This window comes from Candoia aspera, chromosome 1 (genome assembly GCF_035149785.1).
Source record: "Candoia aspera isolate rCanAsp1 chromosome 1, rCanAsp1.hap2, whole genome shotgun sequence".
NCBI lineage: Eukaryota > Metazoa > Chordata > Lepidosauria > Squamata > Boidae > Candoia > Candoia aspera.
Genome location: NC_086153.1, coordinates 127,001,871 through 127,018,315, shown reverse-complemented (window position 1 = coordinate 127,018,315; position 16,445 = coordinate 127,001,871). Strand labels below are relative to the sequence as shown.

At 40.2% G+C, this 16,445-nt stretch overlaps 2 protein-coding genes across 2 annotated transcripts; both read left to right on the top strand.

Annotated features, from left to right (window-relative positions):
• Positions 1 to 552: 552 nt before the first annotated feature.
• Positions 553 to 6,361, top strand: LOC134504274 (uncharacterized). The gene is made up of 2 exons (XM_063313407.1): positions 553 to 687; positions 5,967 to 6,361. The coding sequence occupies exons 1-2, from the start codon at positions 649 to 651 to the stop codon at positions 6,060 to 6,062; spliced, it is 135 nt and encodes a 44-aa protein (XP_063169477.1). The 5' UTR covers positions 553 to 648; the 3' UTR covers positions 6,063 to 6,361.
• A 20-nt stretch (positions 6,362 to 6,381) lies between these two features.
• PTP4A1 (protein tyrosine phosphatase 4A1) lies at positions 6,382 to 11,926 on the top strand. The gene is made up of 5 exons (XM_063313395.1): positions 6,382 to 6,517; positions 6,943 to 7,035; positions 7,963 to 8,093; positions 10,092 to 10,166; positions 10,637 to 11,926. The coding sequence occupies exons 1-5, from the start codon at positions 6,413 to 6,415 to the stop codon at positions 10,752 to 10,754; spliced, it is 522 nt and encodes a 173-aa protein (XP_063169465.1). The 5' UTR covers positions 6,382 to 6,412; the 3' UTR covers positions 10,755 to 11,926.
• Positions 11,927 to 16,445: the final 4,519 nt, after the last annotated feature.

The following is a 16,445-nucleotide window of genomic DNA, read 5'->3' as shown; positions in this document are numbered from 1 at the left end:
CTTGTCTGCGTGCCTGACCGGCCAGGGCTAGTTAGCCGACTTTCTCTAACCGGTTTCCACCGGCTTTCTCCGCCTTTCCTTTGCCCCACCCTCCGTTCGCGCCTCTCCAGCATTCTTCTTCGCCTTCTCCCCCTCCTCAACTCCCCGCCCACTGCCACACGCCTGGTCATATCGGCTCAACTCGTCCGAGCACTCCGATTGGTCGAGGGTTGGTGCCATTCGGCGAAAGGCGTTTGTGACGCGAGGCGGCCGAGCTTTGAAGGCGTCGGCTAAGAGGGGCGGGGCGTCGCATGATTGCGCGCTGTAGAGTGCAAGGCGGTGCTTAAGACATCTCTGCCCGCCCCGTCCCCCTACTTGCCTTGCGCGAACGAACGGAAGCCCCCTTTTTCCGCCTCTGGCCCCCTCCCACCTCTCCTTTCTGCCGTCAGTGCCGCGTTAGCAACAGCCCCGTCGTCAGCGGCCCGAGCTCCTCCTCTTTCGCCTTCTCCTGGCGTTCCCGTCTTGCGCTCTCTCCGGCTGCTTCGCGCCCTGTATGGTCCATCGCCGCCGCCCTGCTCCGGCACCACCTCCGCCGCCGCCTCCTCCTCCAGTTCCCTCCGGCTTAGCTCCTCCTGCCCCCGGCGGTGGCGCCCTCAGCACCGAGGCTGTATGATCAGGCTACAGTCTTCAATGAGTAACCATATTCCTGTGAGTAGCGGCCTCTTTCTGGCCTCCCCAGCCCAGCGCGTCTGTCAGTCTGTCTTCCTCCCTCCCTCCATGTTTGCTTCTTTGTTAGCTGGATCTCCGCGCCAGCGTTTCCGAAGCGCGGGAGGGCGAGCAGGCAGGGGAACCCGACTCGGAGCTCCGTCTTCCGCCGTTGTGCGTTGTACAGTGTCATGGTCGTTGGCTGGCCGTTCCCTCGGCTCCTCCCGTGTCGCTGCCCCGCCTGGCTCCCTCTCTTTTCAACTCCAGCAGGAAGAAGCCGCAAATGCTCCTGCTGCTGGCCGGCACGGTCTGTGGGCCTGGCTGTAGCCTGAGATGTGGGACGTGGCAAGCGAGAAGACGGGGACGTTGGAGGGGGTAGCAGGGAGTGTCTGGGCGGGAGGAGACGCCGCCGTCTGGAGAAAGAAGTGGGAGCCCCACCGCCAGGAAGGCTAAGAAAAAACAACAGTAAATACCGACCTTAGTGCTGCTAGGGAACGGGGCGGAGGGGAGGGCTGGCTAAGCAGCTCTCACTCCCCACCCCCACATTGGCAGCTTTTGGGGGAAAGCGCCGCAACCGGGCCGAGCACGTGCTCGCTAGTAGAAGTGCTCCAATTCTGCCGGGCGCTTAGGACCTCTCCCTTCCTCTCGAGAGAGCGGAGAACAATGTAGGAGGTAAGAACGAACACGGTATGAATGAAAGCAAACTCCTCCTCCCCCGGTTTTTGGATTCCTTTGTGTGCTCATTCGGAGCAGTAATTCCGCGTTTATACGGGATTTGAACTGCTTTTGTCGGCAAGTCGGGGAGAGATGTGGACCTCACACGTGTGTGCTGGCAAGAGGGGAGTTGTCCCAGTCTCTTTATCAGCTTGAACGTGAATAGGAGGCAAATAGAGAGAGCGGGCCATGGCTGCCTGTTTGAAAAGCTTTGGGAGCGTGTAACTGGTTAGGAGGCGTAATTCTTAGTTCGTGCCACTGAGAGTTTGCTGCCTACTTGGCTCCTGGCTAATCCTGCAGCTGGCCCTGTCCTGGGAGATCCCTATGTCCCTGTTTTTTTATGCTAGGTACCCCCGATCTCATGCGGCTAGGGGCTCTGGCAGAAGGGTTGACGCGCTAATGCGTTGGCCACGCGTGAGTGAGGAAAGGCTTGGGGGTGGGGGGAAGCGGAGTAGTCTTCCACTTGGGAAACAAGTTGAGACTTGTTCGCACTGCTTCCTGGCCGGCGGCCGCCATACTCACCTACCGCGTGTGGTAGAGAGGTTGAGGGCTATTGCGCTACCGAGTGTGACTCACTGGAGCAGTGCGAGGGCGGGGGAGAGTAGAGAGGATATTTGGCGGGCTGAGCCGGCGTGGCCTCTTTCCCTTCACACTGCTGCTTGCCTGCAGATAACGGGTCCCTCCTTCCATTCATAAGCTAGTGGTACTATCTTTTCTCATACCGGAAGGTTGTGGATAATGGAGGGGATAATAGGGCTTGGTTTAGTTCTGCTCTGCCCAAATTTGATATAGGTTACATTATATACATCTAAATAAATATGGGAGGAGAAGGCAGTTTAAAAACTCCCCTCCTGCCTGTCCTGGAAACAGCTACTTTGATTCCAAGTACTGTCAGTCCCTTCAGCATTTTAATCTTGGGCTATGGAAGTACTTCCTTTTGTGACACGGGAGAAACATGAAATGGCAGTGAAGTACTATATATGATTTAAACCATCATAACAGTATTGTATTTTCTTTTCTTTTTGTAAGATGCAGTTCATAATATGCTGTAACTTAAAGAATATTCCAGTCTGCTTCCTTCTCAAAGATTCTTTCCTCCAAGTTGATGGGTTGAGTTCAAACTGGTGGTTGAGATCTTCCACAATTTAATGTTCAGTTGCTTAATGTTACTTCATGCTATACCTTATACATTCTGTGGGATCTTGCAAACATTTGCTCTTTCAAAATACTGTAAAACCATATGCCAATATTTCAACCTTTGAATGATGAAGAGTATTTCTGATCACTTTTTAGCAAAAGGCTGTATATCTGAAACAATCCCATAATTAGTCTATAGGAATAAAGAATTAGGTGAAATCTAATATCAGCTCTTAAGTCATGATATTTCTTAAAATGTAGTCTGGGTTGGCAAATTCTAAAAGTCCCTGAAAAATAACCCACGCTTTTAATAAGGGAGGTGGTGTATACTTCCCTGTCAACAGCAAAACTTCTGTCACTAATACCTTCTGTTTTTACTCCTTGTTACTAGTCTTTCTCTTCCTTCTTTCCTAAATGTTTTCATGTACTTTTCTGAAACTCTTCGGCCTACATAATTTTTACGCAGACCTTCCATGATCTTACTTTGTGTGAGATTACTGCAGTGTGTTTTGAAGTTTAGAGGCAAATTACGGTAGTTGTATTTGGAAAATGCTTATAGTATTTTTGCAGAGTTTGAGTTGGCTAGAAGAGCAGCTTATCTGGTACTTGACTACTTTGGAAACGGGGTGCTAACTTTCTACAGTGAACATGCTCTAAGCCTCAAATCAGTTAGTTGCTGTTTCTTTAAAAAAGAATATGGGACTTTTTCCTGGAGCAGACTCCTCCTGTCAGATGCTCTGTAAGGATATGCATTCTAATGAAGTGCATATGAAATATATAACTCAGTCTTTTAGGTGTTTATGAATGTAAGAGTATTGATGATGGTTAATTAGAGTATCTTATAACTTAACAGCCAAAGCACAGAAACAGACTTAATCTGTTTGGGTTTTTTGGAAGAGGAAGTAACTTATGCAAAGAAGAATCATTCTTAAAAAATGTGAACAATACGTTAAGTGAAGGCTTAAATTAGCACAGATAGATAGCTGTTTTACCTATCATATTCAAATTCTTCCCTATCTTTCTATCTTCAACTACCTTCATTCTTTCTCTTTCTCTACTGGTTGTATGTCAAATACCACTTTAAAATTTATATATATGTGTGTATGAATGAATGATAATATATATATATAAATTAAAAAATATATATGGTTTCCTAGTGATTTTTTCCCTATTTTGGGGAGATTTTGGTATTTTATCATCAAACATTTGTCCAAATAAAGATATTTTTTGCTTGATGTATTTCAGAGCAGGCTTTAGATTTTCCCAAGGAATGATTGCAAAACTGAAAAATACCCATTAAACTTTAATACCAGTAACCTTTGTAAACTGAAGCAGGGCCACAATAGTGGTACATAGGCTTCTCTGAGAGGCAGAATGGCAAACAGTATAAAAGAAGTGTAGCACAAGTACCTTTTGACATAACTTACTTGGACTGACCTAGTGATCGGCTCAAAGTTCTGGAAGAGCTTTATTCCAAAGCTTGGATTGGAACCATTGTCTTGCTCAAAGTCTGTCTATATCTCTAGTTCACTTTGTGCAGGAAGAGTAAGACCACCAATTAATAAAATGCTGCTTTGGTTTAAATATTTCAATTGTGAACGTTCAGTGCATTTTTACTCAAAACAGAATTATTCCCTTCCAGAACATTCCTAGCCTTGTATATATGAAACATGGTTTCTTTCCTTCTATTATCTTTAATTCTTCAGTCTGCAATACCTAACTTACTGTCATCCTAACTGCATATATTCTTGCTGTACTTCTCATTTATATCCACAGGGCTGGATGTGCTAATTTTTAATATAGTATGTGAACAGGAACTTAATGTTGAGTGGTCATCACATAGGCTTCCTTTTCTCAACAAAGTTGGTTTATAGCTTGATCTTACAGTGTAGCTACTTTTGACTGCTAAATTAGTGTGTGAAACATCTATATTACTTTAATTCTGTGTGAATAGGCCTCCCTGGTAAGCTACAATGACATCTACATTATCATAATGCTGACTTCTTCATCCTTCTCCCTCTGAGGAATATTTGAACTATCATTAAGTACATAACATGCATAACATAAGTCTTTTCAGAAGACTTGTAAATTTTGTGTTTTGTCTGAGCATCTGGTTTGGCTCAATATTTTCATGCCTCTGTAGGATTTTTTTTTTTTTTTAATTTTGCCAGACTTTTCATTTCAGTGTTTTTTGTTTGTTTGGGACAGGTTTAATTTTCTTGCTGAAGAAAGTGCACATAAAACTAATACCCTACCCTTCTTTAGGCTGTTTCTTGCAATTGGCTATTTTTTGGCTGCTCTTAAAGTAGCTGTGAAGCGTTGCGAAACAATAGCATTTGTTTCATAATATGATTGTGGTAGTATTTATTACCTTATCTGCACCTAAGATTATGCAATAACAATGCTTGTTCGTGCACATCATGGAATGGCAAGTCCTTGTGTTAAAGCATTGGTCTGCAGGGTATTTCAGCAAAAAGGCTGCTTCATGCTTAGCATAGCATATTGAAGGGTACACTCAAAAAAGGTGGGATTCTGCTCAGTTTGGGGCTGAGTTTGGATAAGAACTTGGGATGTTACTTTTAATGTCCCACATTAAAAGAGAACCTGGGATCCCATTATGATTATTATCTTAGTCCCTGTTTTCTAGTTTAGAATGTTTGCTACAATTTGAAGAGCCAAAGGAAAGTAGAACAAGAGTGAATTAAAATGCTAGTAAACTCTGTATATGTTTTTCCAACTCTGAAAGTTAATATTGATCTTTTAATGTATGAGCTTTGTTCTGGGTGCATGTAATAAATTGTTTTCTTCTGCTTTGCTGCTGGAAGCAAAACTTTTGTACATTGGTCAGTGAAGCTCGTCTTCTCATAGGGAAGCAGAATGAGTAAGAACTATTAGTTTGAATATCACTTCTATTATACACCCAAAGTTTCAATCTTGGTTAAAAGTAAGCCATGGACAATATATATGCCTGACAGGTACAGCTTACTCTTCCAAGTAATTGGTAGACTGCAGGAGGCCTTCCAGAAGGACAGAACTGAATGTTCTTGGATATGGTTTATGGGTGGGAATGTGAACTGTTCATTGCCTGAGGGTCTTGTGCCTCCACTTGCATCCTTGTTTCCCCATTTTTGGTCAGAAAACTCATGCTGCTGAAATTCTGCCATTGTGTTGCTGAATTTTTACTATTTAATCTTAGTGTATTTTAGTGTGGGGCTGTAGAGGAAATTCTGGGGCTTGTGGGTTGCTCATTACTTCATTAAAGTGTACGTAGATATCTTATAGCGTGCAATGTGATTGATAGCTAATGAGTTTTTTGAAAACTCAGGACACCCCTAAGTTAAATTTCCTGCCTTTTCTTGCACTATTTAACACTAGATGCTTGGAAAAGTATTTCCTTAGCCATTGACCACTGTTCCATTTTCTCTTTGCAGCAGTTCTGTGGTGTTCTCGGTCACACATTTATGGAGTTTCTGAAGGGCAGTGGGGACTACTGCCAGGCACAGCACGGCCTTTATGCAGACAAGTGAACTGTAGAAATTGATTACTGCTCCACCAAGAAGCCCCCTTAAAGAGTGGTTACCACAATAAGAAGTATTGGATTGAAATTGGCAGAGCATTTTACAAAGGAGTTCTGACCTGGATGGGGTAACCTCAGTGCACTGCCTTTCTTTTTGCCTCAGTATTACAGGATTGAAGATTTGCTGCTTCTTGTTTAGGAGGTTCATTTCATTTCCCATTGCTCCCAACTTCATATTTGTTGGCACTGGAAACTTTTAGTGGCTTTTTGTGAAGTAGACTTTAGTTCTCCATTAATCAGTTAGGTTTTTTTTTTAAAAAAAAAAAACTGTCAGTCATTGCACATTTTAACTAAATTAACATGGCCCGAATGAACCGCCCAGCTCCTGTGGAAATCACCTACAAGAACATGAGATTCCTTATCACTCATAATCCAACCAATGCAACTTTAAACAAGTTCATAGAGGTAAGCAGTGTTGTCCAAAATGCTGATTTATTACTTCTGTGGTGTTGGAGTTATCACAGTGGTCTACTAGAAAATACGCCTCAGCCCATTGAGTTTACTGCAGTATGTTTCTGTTGGTCAGATGGTTCAGATTTGTTTCTGTATGGTTTTCCAGTGACTCATTCACAGGGTACATTTAAATACTTTTAAACAACAAGAAGGCAAGGCTGCATAAAGGCAGCTCCAGCTGCATGGAGCATTATATTGTGTAATTTAGTGAGCAGTGCTCTTAGGTGATTTACTATAATGGCTGAGATTGAGATTGCAAAACAAATCACTAAGTATGATAAACTGTTGTTAACTGCTTACCAAGTCTAGTACTAAAACCATATAAATTAGCATAGCTGATACAGTTGGGACATAGACTCTGTATATCTTCCTTTTAGGAACTTAAGAAGTATGGAGTAACTACAATAGTACGAGTATGTGAAGCCACTTATGATACTGCTCCATTAGAAAAAGAAGGCATTCAGGTTTTGGTGAGTAGTTTACTTGAACAGCTTGAGATGCTAGCCCGTGAAGTATATTGTACCCCTTGTTAATCAGCATATATTAATCCAGAGCATTAGAGTTTAAAGTTTAGTGTTAGGATTAATACCTAATCTTAATGGGAATGGGAGGATATAGCCTTTTTAAAAACAGTATGCAGCCTGAAAATAACGCAAGGCTAGAATGAAAATATGGAGGAAATTTCAGCCAGACAGTGTTGCTATCAGATATGCTATTCACTAGTCACAAGCTAAAAAGTGAGGGACCACATCTTCCCAATTGCATCTGCCCGTCGCATCAGATCCAGCAGAAGAGGTATGTTATGGGTCCCGTCTGTGAAGGAATTACATCTGACGGGATCCAGGAGATGAACCTTTTCTACCATGGCACCTACCTTCTGGAACATCATCTCCCCTGAGGTGAGATTGGTCCCATCTTTCCTGACTTTCCAGAAATCCCTTAAAACTTGGTTGTGTCAGTGGGCCTGGAGATCACAAGGGAATGATGACTTGATTAGATGGCTCAATTGTTTATAATCTGATGCTCAGTCTTTTATAATGTTATTTTTTTGTACTTTTGAATCCTTTAAAAATTGTTTTTATGATTGTACACTGCCCAAAGTCACATTGCATGAGATGGGTGGCCATATAAGTAAGATTAATAAATAAAAAATGCTTAGGGTAGATCTTAAAAGACTTGATGTACTGTCCCACTGGATGCATAACAAAGGGTTAACCCCCGGAACAAATTGGATGGAAATATCTGGTATTGTGACTGAGCAGCACTGGCATAATAGTTTCTAAGATGTGTAGATGTAAAAGCATTATTTCAAAGGGTTTAAATAACAGTTTTTATTAGCTTGTATTTGTGGTTCTGAGGAGTATGAGACCTAAAACAATTAACTACATACTTTCCAGGACTGGCCTTTTGATGATGGGGCACCACCATCTCTTCAGATTGTTGATGATTGGCTAAATCTTCTGAAAGTTAAATTTCGTGAAGAGCCTGGCTGTTGCATTGCTGTACATTGTGTTGCTGGTCTTGGAAGGTAAATTGAAATCTCGAAGTCATTGAAATTACAGTTTTGTATTATGCTGGTCTATGACCATAATATTTTATTTGATAGTTTTGTACGTCTAGAATGGGCAAAAGTCTTGTTCTTTTGCTAAGTTTTATTAGCCAGTCTGACCTGGACCGAAATAGCCTCTGAAGTTGGTACCCAAGCAAAATTAATATATACTAATATATTTCTAAATATATTAATTGAATTCATTAGTAATATACTTGTGTGTGATTGCTTTGGGGTACACAAAACTATGGGTTGAATTGTCTTAAATTTATTGAGATTCTGTTTAATAGTGTATTAGCCTTTGTCCAGTATGGGCTATCTTACATGTTTTAGCTTTCGATGTCCAGTTGGCATGGCTGGTGGTTAAGGATGGTGTATGCTATATAGGTTTGGGTATGTGTGAACTGTTCTGTGTAATGTAACAGTTGTTGGGTGGTCCCTGCTTAAACTGAAATAAACTATTTCGGGTGTTTGGGCCCATGTATAGGCAGAAGTAGTTTTGGGAAGAGGGAGAAGAGTGGGGGTAAAGTCAGGAGCAGTGGCTGAGGGGAGGAGCTGAAGGACAAGCTGTACATCATTCTCTCTTCCCCTTTCTTTCCATAGCAGCTTCCAAACTGTTGGGTAGCAGCCTGCTTTTATTCAATCTCAGCCTACAGATGCATGGTGTAGCCATCATTTGTTGGATAGGTTCCTTATTCCAATTACATGTCATAATTAGATTTTGAAATGTTCCTTTGTGTTGGAGCAGAGCGCAGCCTTCATATGTAGAACATGAGAGTATCAGGAAGAAAAAAAAACTTTTTTTTCCCCTCACGTGAGGGGTTTTGTTTTGTTTTGTTTAGACAGGAACAATTTGTGTGAGGATTTGCGTCACTTTTTCCTTGTTTTAGCAGAAAACAGAAAAGATTCAGCTGCCAGAACTTTAAGCAGTGTCTTCTGTTACTATCTTGACTTGACTGGGAACTCCTATGCATTACAAAAGTTTCCATGAAGTAGTTCTAAGGCAGTATTCCCAACCTGGAGCCTTCTACATATATTGAAATAGAAATCTCAAAGTATGGCCAGCCTGGCTCACGATGATGAGAGCTATAGTCCAAACCCAATGGGAAGGCAACAAGTTGTGGATGATTACTTTAGAATTTGCTTTTAGTTTTTGTGGATGCAGGCTAAGGCCTGTTTGACTTTTCTTACTGCCTACACTGAATGAAGATTACATTCTGGAACATGGCCAGCACTCTTCTGACCCTGTGTCGGAGAGAGGGAAGGGAAGGCACCAAGAAAATTGGGGTAGGCTGTGCTAGTGGAATATGCCACACTGGGACATTGGTGTCAGTGGGGAGGGAGGGGGGGGGGAGGGAAGGCAACGGGAAGATTGGGGGCAGGCAAGCTGATGGGATATACTTGTTGCAGTTACTAAGGGGAGCAGTATGCCAACTTTGCTTTACTTACCCCATCTGAATTTTATTTAAATCTTAATTTTTTAAATGCAAAATCCAGAACAATTCTGACAATCTAAATTTTTTTTCTGCCAAACTGGCTTACCTAAAACAGTTCGGAAGTTTCTGGATGCAATAGTTTCTTCTGAGCTTGAGACAAAACATATTTTTCATTTTTTTGCATATTGTTAGACAGTCCCATGTTGTAGAAGGCTTACTTACAAACTTTGTTAATGATAAAGAGACACTTTCCGTTTTTCTAGTAAAAGAGCTTTCTTAAGGAAACTTAGCTATATGTAAACTGGGGGGAAATGAACTTTAAGCCTATGAATGGCACTTGGTTATATTAATATTCATATTTTTCATAAAACATGCAATTTACTTAAGTTCTTGCCTTCATACATTACACAGGAGTGGTATCTAGATGGTAATGAAATACTTCTCTAGATTCACAAAATGTGAACCAAACAGGAGTATTGTATAAATGAGGAAAAAGGCTTGAAAAGCTCTTTGTATTAACGTATTCTTTTTTATTTTCTAGAGCACCTGTGCTAGTTGCCCTTGCCCTCATTGAATGTGGAATGAAGTATGAGGATGCAGTGCAGTTCATAAGACAGTAAGTATTGAAACAGCTACTTCATTTCCTAATTCAAATGGTTTTCTGAAGAGACGGGCAGTTCTTTAAATTTGATTCAGAAGCAGTGTTTCAGAACACAGAGTGTTCAAGTTCATTCAGCATTTGTAAGGATTCTGCCACATAATATGGTGAAGCAGACATGGCTGTCTTAATGAGTTACAGATAGAGACAGTTGCTTCTCTTCCAACATAAGATTGTTCTGATGCCATAACAGAACAGCTTAAACAGTCTGCTTCAGAGAAGCATGCAGAGATATGTTCTAATGTATAGTTGTAGTGCAGGAGTAGAATACTAAATACTGTGATAAAGTTGGGGAGGGAACTGAAAATGGGCCATAAAAAAGAACAACCCCGCTCTCTTGAACAGAAAGTATTATCAAGGGATAAAGTTGTGCTATTTGTACAACATTTTGTGACTCATTAATATATTCTGTGCTTGACTTTTGTTAGGAAGCGACGTGGAGCTTTTAACAGCAAGCAGCTTCTCTATTTGGAGAAATATCGTCCCAAGATGCGCCTCCGTTTTAAAGATTCAAATGGTCATCGTAACAACTGTTGTATTCAGTAAAAACAAAGCTGCCTAGATTGCTGCTTTGGAAATGGAAGACTAAAACTAGAATTGGACAGGTTACATGGGAAAACTACATGTATGTCTAACTAGATTACATGAGGCTTCTATAGGAGTAGGCCACAGTGTTGGCAGGGGAGCAGATTTACTTAGATGATCTGTTTAGATAACAAATGTACATGGCCTTTAAAATGTCTTACTGTATGTATCATTAAACTATCCTTAATCATGTAGTTCGGTTTTTTCCTTGAAGTCCCAATAGTTATATCTATCAGAACATGAATAGAGATTAGGTGCCAAATGTCCAGTACACTATTTCTGTATACCACAGTGTAATACCCTAATAACTACAACTGTATGGACCTTTGCCCTCTTCCTAACTGTCTTCTGATTTGGTGGATAGGGCTTCATAAAATAATCTGCCTATTCACTGTTTGTCTCCCACAATCTCACTAGAATGATTATCAGGATTTGCACACAATTTACTGACCTAGTCAGTTTTGGTGTCTAAACTTTTATTACTTAAACCCTCTTTCACTGACATTACCTGGTTATTAATGGAAAAATAATATGTCACGCTGTACAGAAGCACACAAGTCTTTAATGACTCCAGACAAAAAGCCTTACAGTTAAATAAATATATATTGGCACTCAATGTGCAACTTTAGTAGAAGGCCTATAAAAGAATGGGAGGGGACTAATTAATATTTCTAGTAAAACGTTGCCTTTTGTCTTGTGCAGGAAGTATAGAATATGCCCTTTACTTTAGTAAATATTTTTTTAATGTAGAAATGCTTTATTGTAGCTGAAAATTCTTAATCATATTTCTGAAGATCTTGTAATTTCTTTTACTGTACTTATTGGAAGTTGTTTACCAACTATTGCTTTGTTCAAGGTGATTTTGTTTTTTCTTGAGTATCTACCGTGAATTTGGTGGATCTCTGTAATATTTTGTATGCCTTTTGAGCTGCGTAACTTAATATTTGGATACTTGATAATTTGTTATGTAATTGATAAAATGGTGGTGTGTATTAATGTTCAACCATATATTTATACTGTCTTGGGAATGTGTGGTTATAGTACTGTGGGAGAAATAATTTGCCAGTGTTCACCAGCTTGTAAAATTTAGTGCGAGAGCTCAAATACCTAAATAAAATCAAATCTGCATTGCAGTTTCCTTCTTTTTCTTTGGGATGAAGAAACAGACTTTGGTCTAAATTTTGCTATGAGATTCTTCAAATGGGGAGCATGATGTAAAAAATATGTTTGTCCTCCTAAGGGTGAATGTTTATTTTTGTCTGCATTATACATTCTCTTCCTAGTGAGGAATCGTTCCTGTATTTCCACTTAAAGGGTACATTAGATTTTTAAAAAGTATGCTTAACAGTGCTGAAATTGACCCACACAATTTTTCTGTTAACTTGCTGCTACTGTGGGATAGTTCGGAGTACAAATAGTCTTCGCTTAACGACAGTATTTGGCACCTGAATTTCCATCGTGAAGTGATGCAGTCATAAAGCGTGATGTCACATGACTATCACTTAGCAACTGCAATCCTGGTGGTCTCCGTTGCCATTGTTAAGCAAGGATCATGGGTCGTCAAGCGAGGACCTCCTCATGACTTCCTCTTGGCTTCCCAAAAGCAAAGTCACTGGGGAAACCTGCAGGAAGCCATGAGTCCCAGGCAGTTCACAAGTAGGCCGGGCAGGTAAGCAGCTGCCATGGCATGAGTGTGGCCAGGCAGGGGGTGGCTGCTGTTGAGTGCAGGAGGGCAGCTTGCAACCTTCCCTGCTGGCTTTCCCATTGACTTTGCTTGGGGGAAACTGACAGGGAAGGTCACAAATGGTGATCATGTGACCATGGGACATTGCAACTGTAGTTAAGCGCAAGCTGATTGCCAAGCACCCAGATTGTGGTCACATGACCACAGGGGTGCTGGGATGGCTGGAACTTCAAGGCCCAGTTATAAATGCTGCTCATTCAGCACTGTTGGAACTTTGAATGGTCACTGAATGAGTGGTCATTAACTGAGGACTACCTATAGCACCAAGTCAAGGGTAAGTGAAAGAACTGTAGTTTCAATGAATATAATATGGGCAACAAATCAGATATGAAATAAACCTATTAATAAGTTTTCCATCAGTAGCAGGAAGTAATGTTCTGGTTCATACACAGTATAACAGCCATGACCAAATTGTAGATCACAATTTACAGACCACAATTGGCCTAGGTTCACAAAGCATAATCTAAAATTAAAACACACTGGGTTTGTGCAGTCTATGGGTCCAGCCAAGGAATATGATCACTCTGAGAAGTTGATTACTTGTAGGAACTAGTAGGCTACTCCTTAAGTGGCAGTAGGAAATAAGTTATAGTGGGCTGCTAGTATTAAGGAGGAAAAAAAAAGGCCATATAGTGATAAGAGTATATTTTTATACCTGGCCTGGCAACTTACAGGTCCCTTGGGATTAGAAAAATGTATCAGCTGATCAGATCTGTAAATATCCTGCCATCTCAATACAAGTGAGTAGATAGATGTGCTGCTCATAGTCCTTCCATTAATGGCGGATGATGTTTTGTCTACACATCAAAGATGACAAGTTTTGCTCCAATGTAAGTCCATAAAAAATATTTTTAATACTTCTCAAAAAGGCTTCTTAAGTGATGAGATAACAAAAGAATTGCAGTGTTGCAGCTGCTTTTTGAAGGATCCACTTACCTGCTGTTACTCTTCCAGTGCTATTTTTTTTCTGCAGGGTCTGCCTCTCCCTATCATTTTTTCCTCCTGTGACCTGCGATCTCTTCAGGACTGCCTTTCAGGTATCACACAGTTTGGACTCTGGACTGTGCAGCGGCCTAATCTTAGAAACATTTTTACCACCTTGGTTTTGTCATTGATCTGAAAATACAGCTTTCAAGAGTTGTCTTACGCATTTTGTTGTGTATTCATTAAAGAATGTTAGTTCCACAGAAATGTGTAGGAGACGTTTTCACAAGAGGGACATTTTTAGTCAAAATAATCTCTTGCTGCTGCAATATAGAGATATTAATGCCAAATGGGTTTATAATGTTCTGAATCTCAAGGATGGACAGTGACTTATTAGATGTTAGATAACTCCCATTCTCTCATTCCTGAAATGATTCTAATGGTACAATGCAATTACACTGGTAGCAGCTAGAGGTTTCAGGTTAGGTCAGCACAAAACTTCAGCCAGAATGATGTGTTGGCCGAGAAACTATTTTAAATTCTGTCTATTTTCCTTTGCTCTATGGGAGGGTTTCTGAGTGAAATTTGTAATGTATTATGGCATTTTTGTTGGTGTATATCTTTTGACCATATTCTGCTGTCCATATTCCAGAATAAACTGATAGGGCAAAGGTGGGGAACCTGTCAGACATAGTCCTTCAGATGTGGCCAAAAGTATTGGTATCCCTCATTTTTTTCCCACAAAGGAATCCAAATTTGCCCTAAAATAAATTGAAACTAACACAAGTAAATGATATCTATCACTGTTTATTCCATAGTCCACAGAGCTGACACTTTGCTTTCCCCCACCACTGATGCTTAAGCACACTTGCTTCTGAAGACCAAGAAACAATCTCAGTACCCATCCCTTTTGGAAATGTAGAATCACAATATTGTAAAGATGGAGAGGACCACAAGGATCATCAGTTGTGTAATGGACAGGAAAACCAGTTGAACCATCCATGAGGTAGATGTCTAGCTTAAAGACTTCCAGAGACGGAAAACCCACAGCCTTTACAAAGTGTTCCACTGTTGTACAGAATTTATATTATAAAGGTTTTCTTAAAATCTAGGTAGGTGCGACTTTTATCAGTTATTTCTGGTTCTAGTTTCTGTGGACATGGAAAATAGTTCTTGACTATCTTCCCCTTAAGTATCTAAACATGGCTATTGTATCTCCCCTTGGTCTTTTCTCTAGACTGAATACAGGATACCATGTTCCTTCAGCATATCCTCATAGGATATATCCTCAGGTCCCTGTATCTTCTTTATTGCCTTTCTCTAAACCCTCTGACCTGTCAATATTTTTCTGGAAATGTGCCCAAAATAATCCACAATATTCCGTATGTGGTCTCACCAATATTGATTAGAGAGAAAGAATAACCATGTTTTTGTACTTACTAATTATTATATACATATACATGTATTTTGTACATACTAGTATTTTCTTATATTCCTGCATGCCTGTATAAGATATCCCACTCCTTACCCAACTTACCCGCCTTTAAGAAGATCCAAGTCCAATCTTTTACTGTAGTGAAACTCAAGGGAGTAAAACCGTATTCTGGTTGTCTCCTGTTTCTCAGTATACATCTGATAGACTGTAACCCTTAAAAATTATGCTATAACTATTTTTTGTTTTTAAGATGCTAAAATGCTTCTTAGCATCATTATCCTTGCTTATGCCCTTTTGGGGAAATTTTACAATGTATGCACAGTTACAGTTGAAAAGGGGAGAGTAAATTAAGAAAGGCATTTCACGTGTTACTGAGATCCGAACATCTATACAGCATTCAGAGGCCCTTTGTGAAATGCAAACTCTCCCTACCCCTTTTTTTTTTGCTTTTGGAAAAAAAATATGTCATTGTCATAGGTACTGTATGTATTTAGCAAAATACAAGTCTTTCATTCTTAAATATATTTTTAAATTAAACTGATTCCACATTTTAGGTTGAAATTTGCTATAAAACTTCAATTTTCGGAAACTGTTAATATTGAAAGGCAGTGAACAAGTGCTATTACACAATCTTTTTTCTGTATTTCTCTGAAAACCATCAAGGCAGAACATAGTAAAACACACATAGACACACACAACATTGATTTAGGTAATTTTGGGAATGGATTCTGCTAAAAACAACTAGATTTACTTCTTAGTGGACATGAGGGATAGTAAGTTCCTTCTCTCTTCCCCATCCTAAATGTAAATGTGTAAAAACACTGCACTGTACAACCTTAATAACTTGTTAATATCAATGTATGCTTGCATTGCAGAGAAATTTTGTGACATTGAGAATACAGTAAGCAGGGAAGCTAATTTTGTGATCTATGTAGTTAAAACCAGTCTTTGGAGAGTAAGCTTGCATGTATTCAATGAATTTATAAACAAAATAAACTTTGTTTATTTAGTATTCAGGACACTGATGTTTGCAGCAGTTCAATGCTGCACGTTTCTCAACCTGGGCAACCTTTAGGATGTGCGGACTTCAACTATTAGAATTCTTAGCAATGGCCATGCTGGCTCGGGAATTCTGGGAGTTGAAGTTGACGATTTTAAAGTTGCCCAGTTTGGGATACATTGGTTCAATGGATGTCGCAAGATTTCATTTGCACATCCTATTCCCTTTGAAATATCATTTTGTCAAAAATCCCTCTTTCAGCGAAAAATTCCCCACCAGTTCACAGAAACCATCACTGAAGTGCTAAATCCTTTATTAACCTTACTGGCATTCAGCTTTTAAGGAGCCACTAGATTTTGCTATATTTATTGCAATTATCACCCAGAATTTGCTTGAGTTGCCCCAGTTGAATGACATGTGTGTGGCCCATAATGATGTGATGTTATGTGAAAAATACCACTTTCTGTGCATTGAAAAAAAGACATATTAAAACTCAATCTTAGTTGTTTTTAATTTTGCATCATCATCATCATCATCACCATCATCAAA

Coding starts and splice junctions, on each gene's coding strand:
- LOC134504274 (XM_063313407.1), top strand. CDS start 649: ATGATCAGGCTACAGTCTTCAATGAGTAACCATATTCCT. Junction 688..5,966: donor CAATGAGTAACCATATTCCT/GTGAGTAGCGGC, acceptor TTCTCTTTGCAG/CAGTTCTGTGGTGTTCTCGG.
- PTP4A1 (XM_063313395.1), top strand. CDS start 6,413: ATGGCCCGAATGAACCGCCCAGCTCCTGTGGAAATCACCTACAAGAAC. Junction 6,518..6,942: donor CTTTAAACAAGTTCATAGAG/GTAAGCAGTGTT, acceptor TCTTCCTTTTAG/GAACTTAAGAAGTATGGAGT. Junction 10,167..10,636: donor GCAGTGCAGTTCATAAGACA/GTAAGTATTGAA, acceptor GACTTTTGTTAG/GAAGCGACGTGGAGCTTTTA.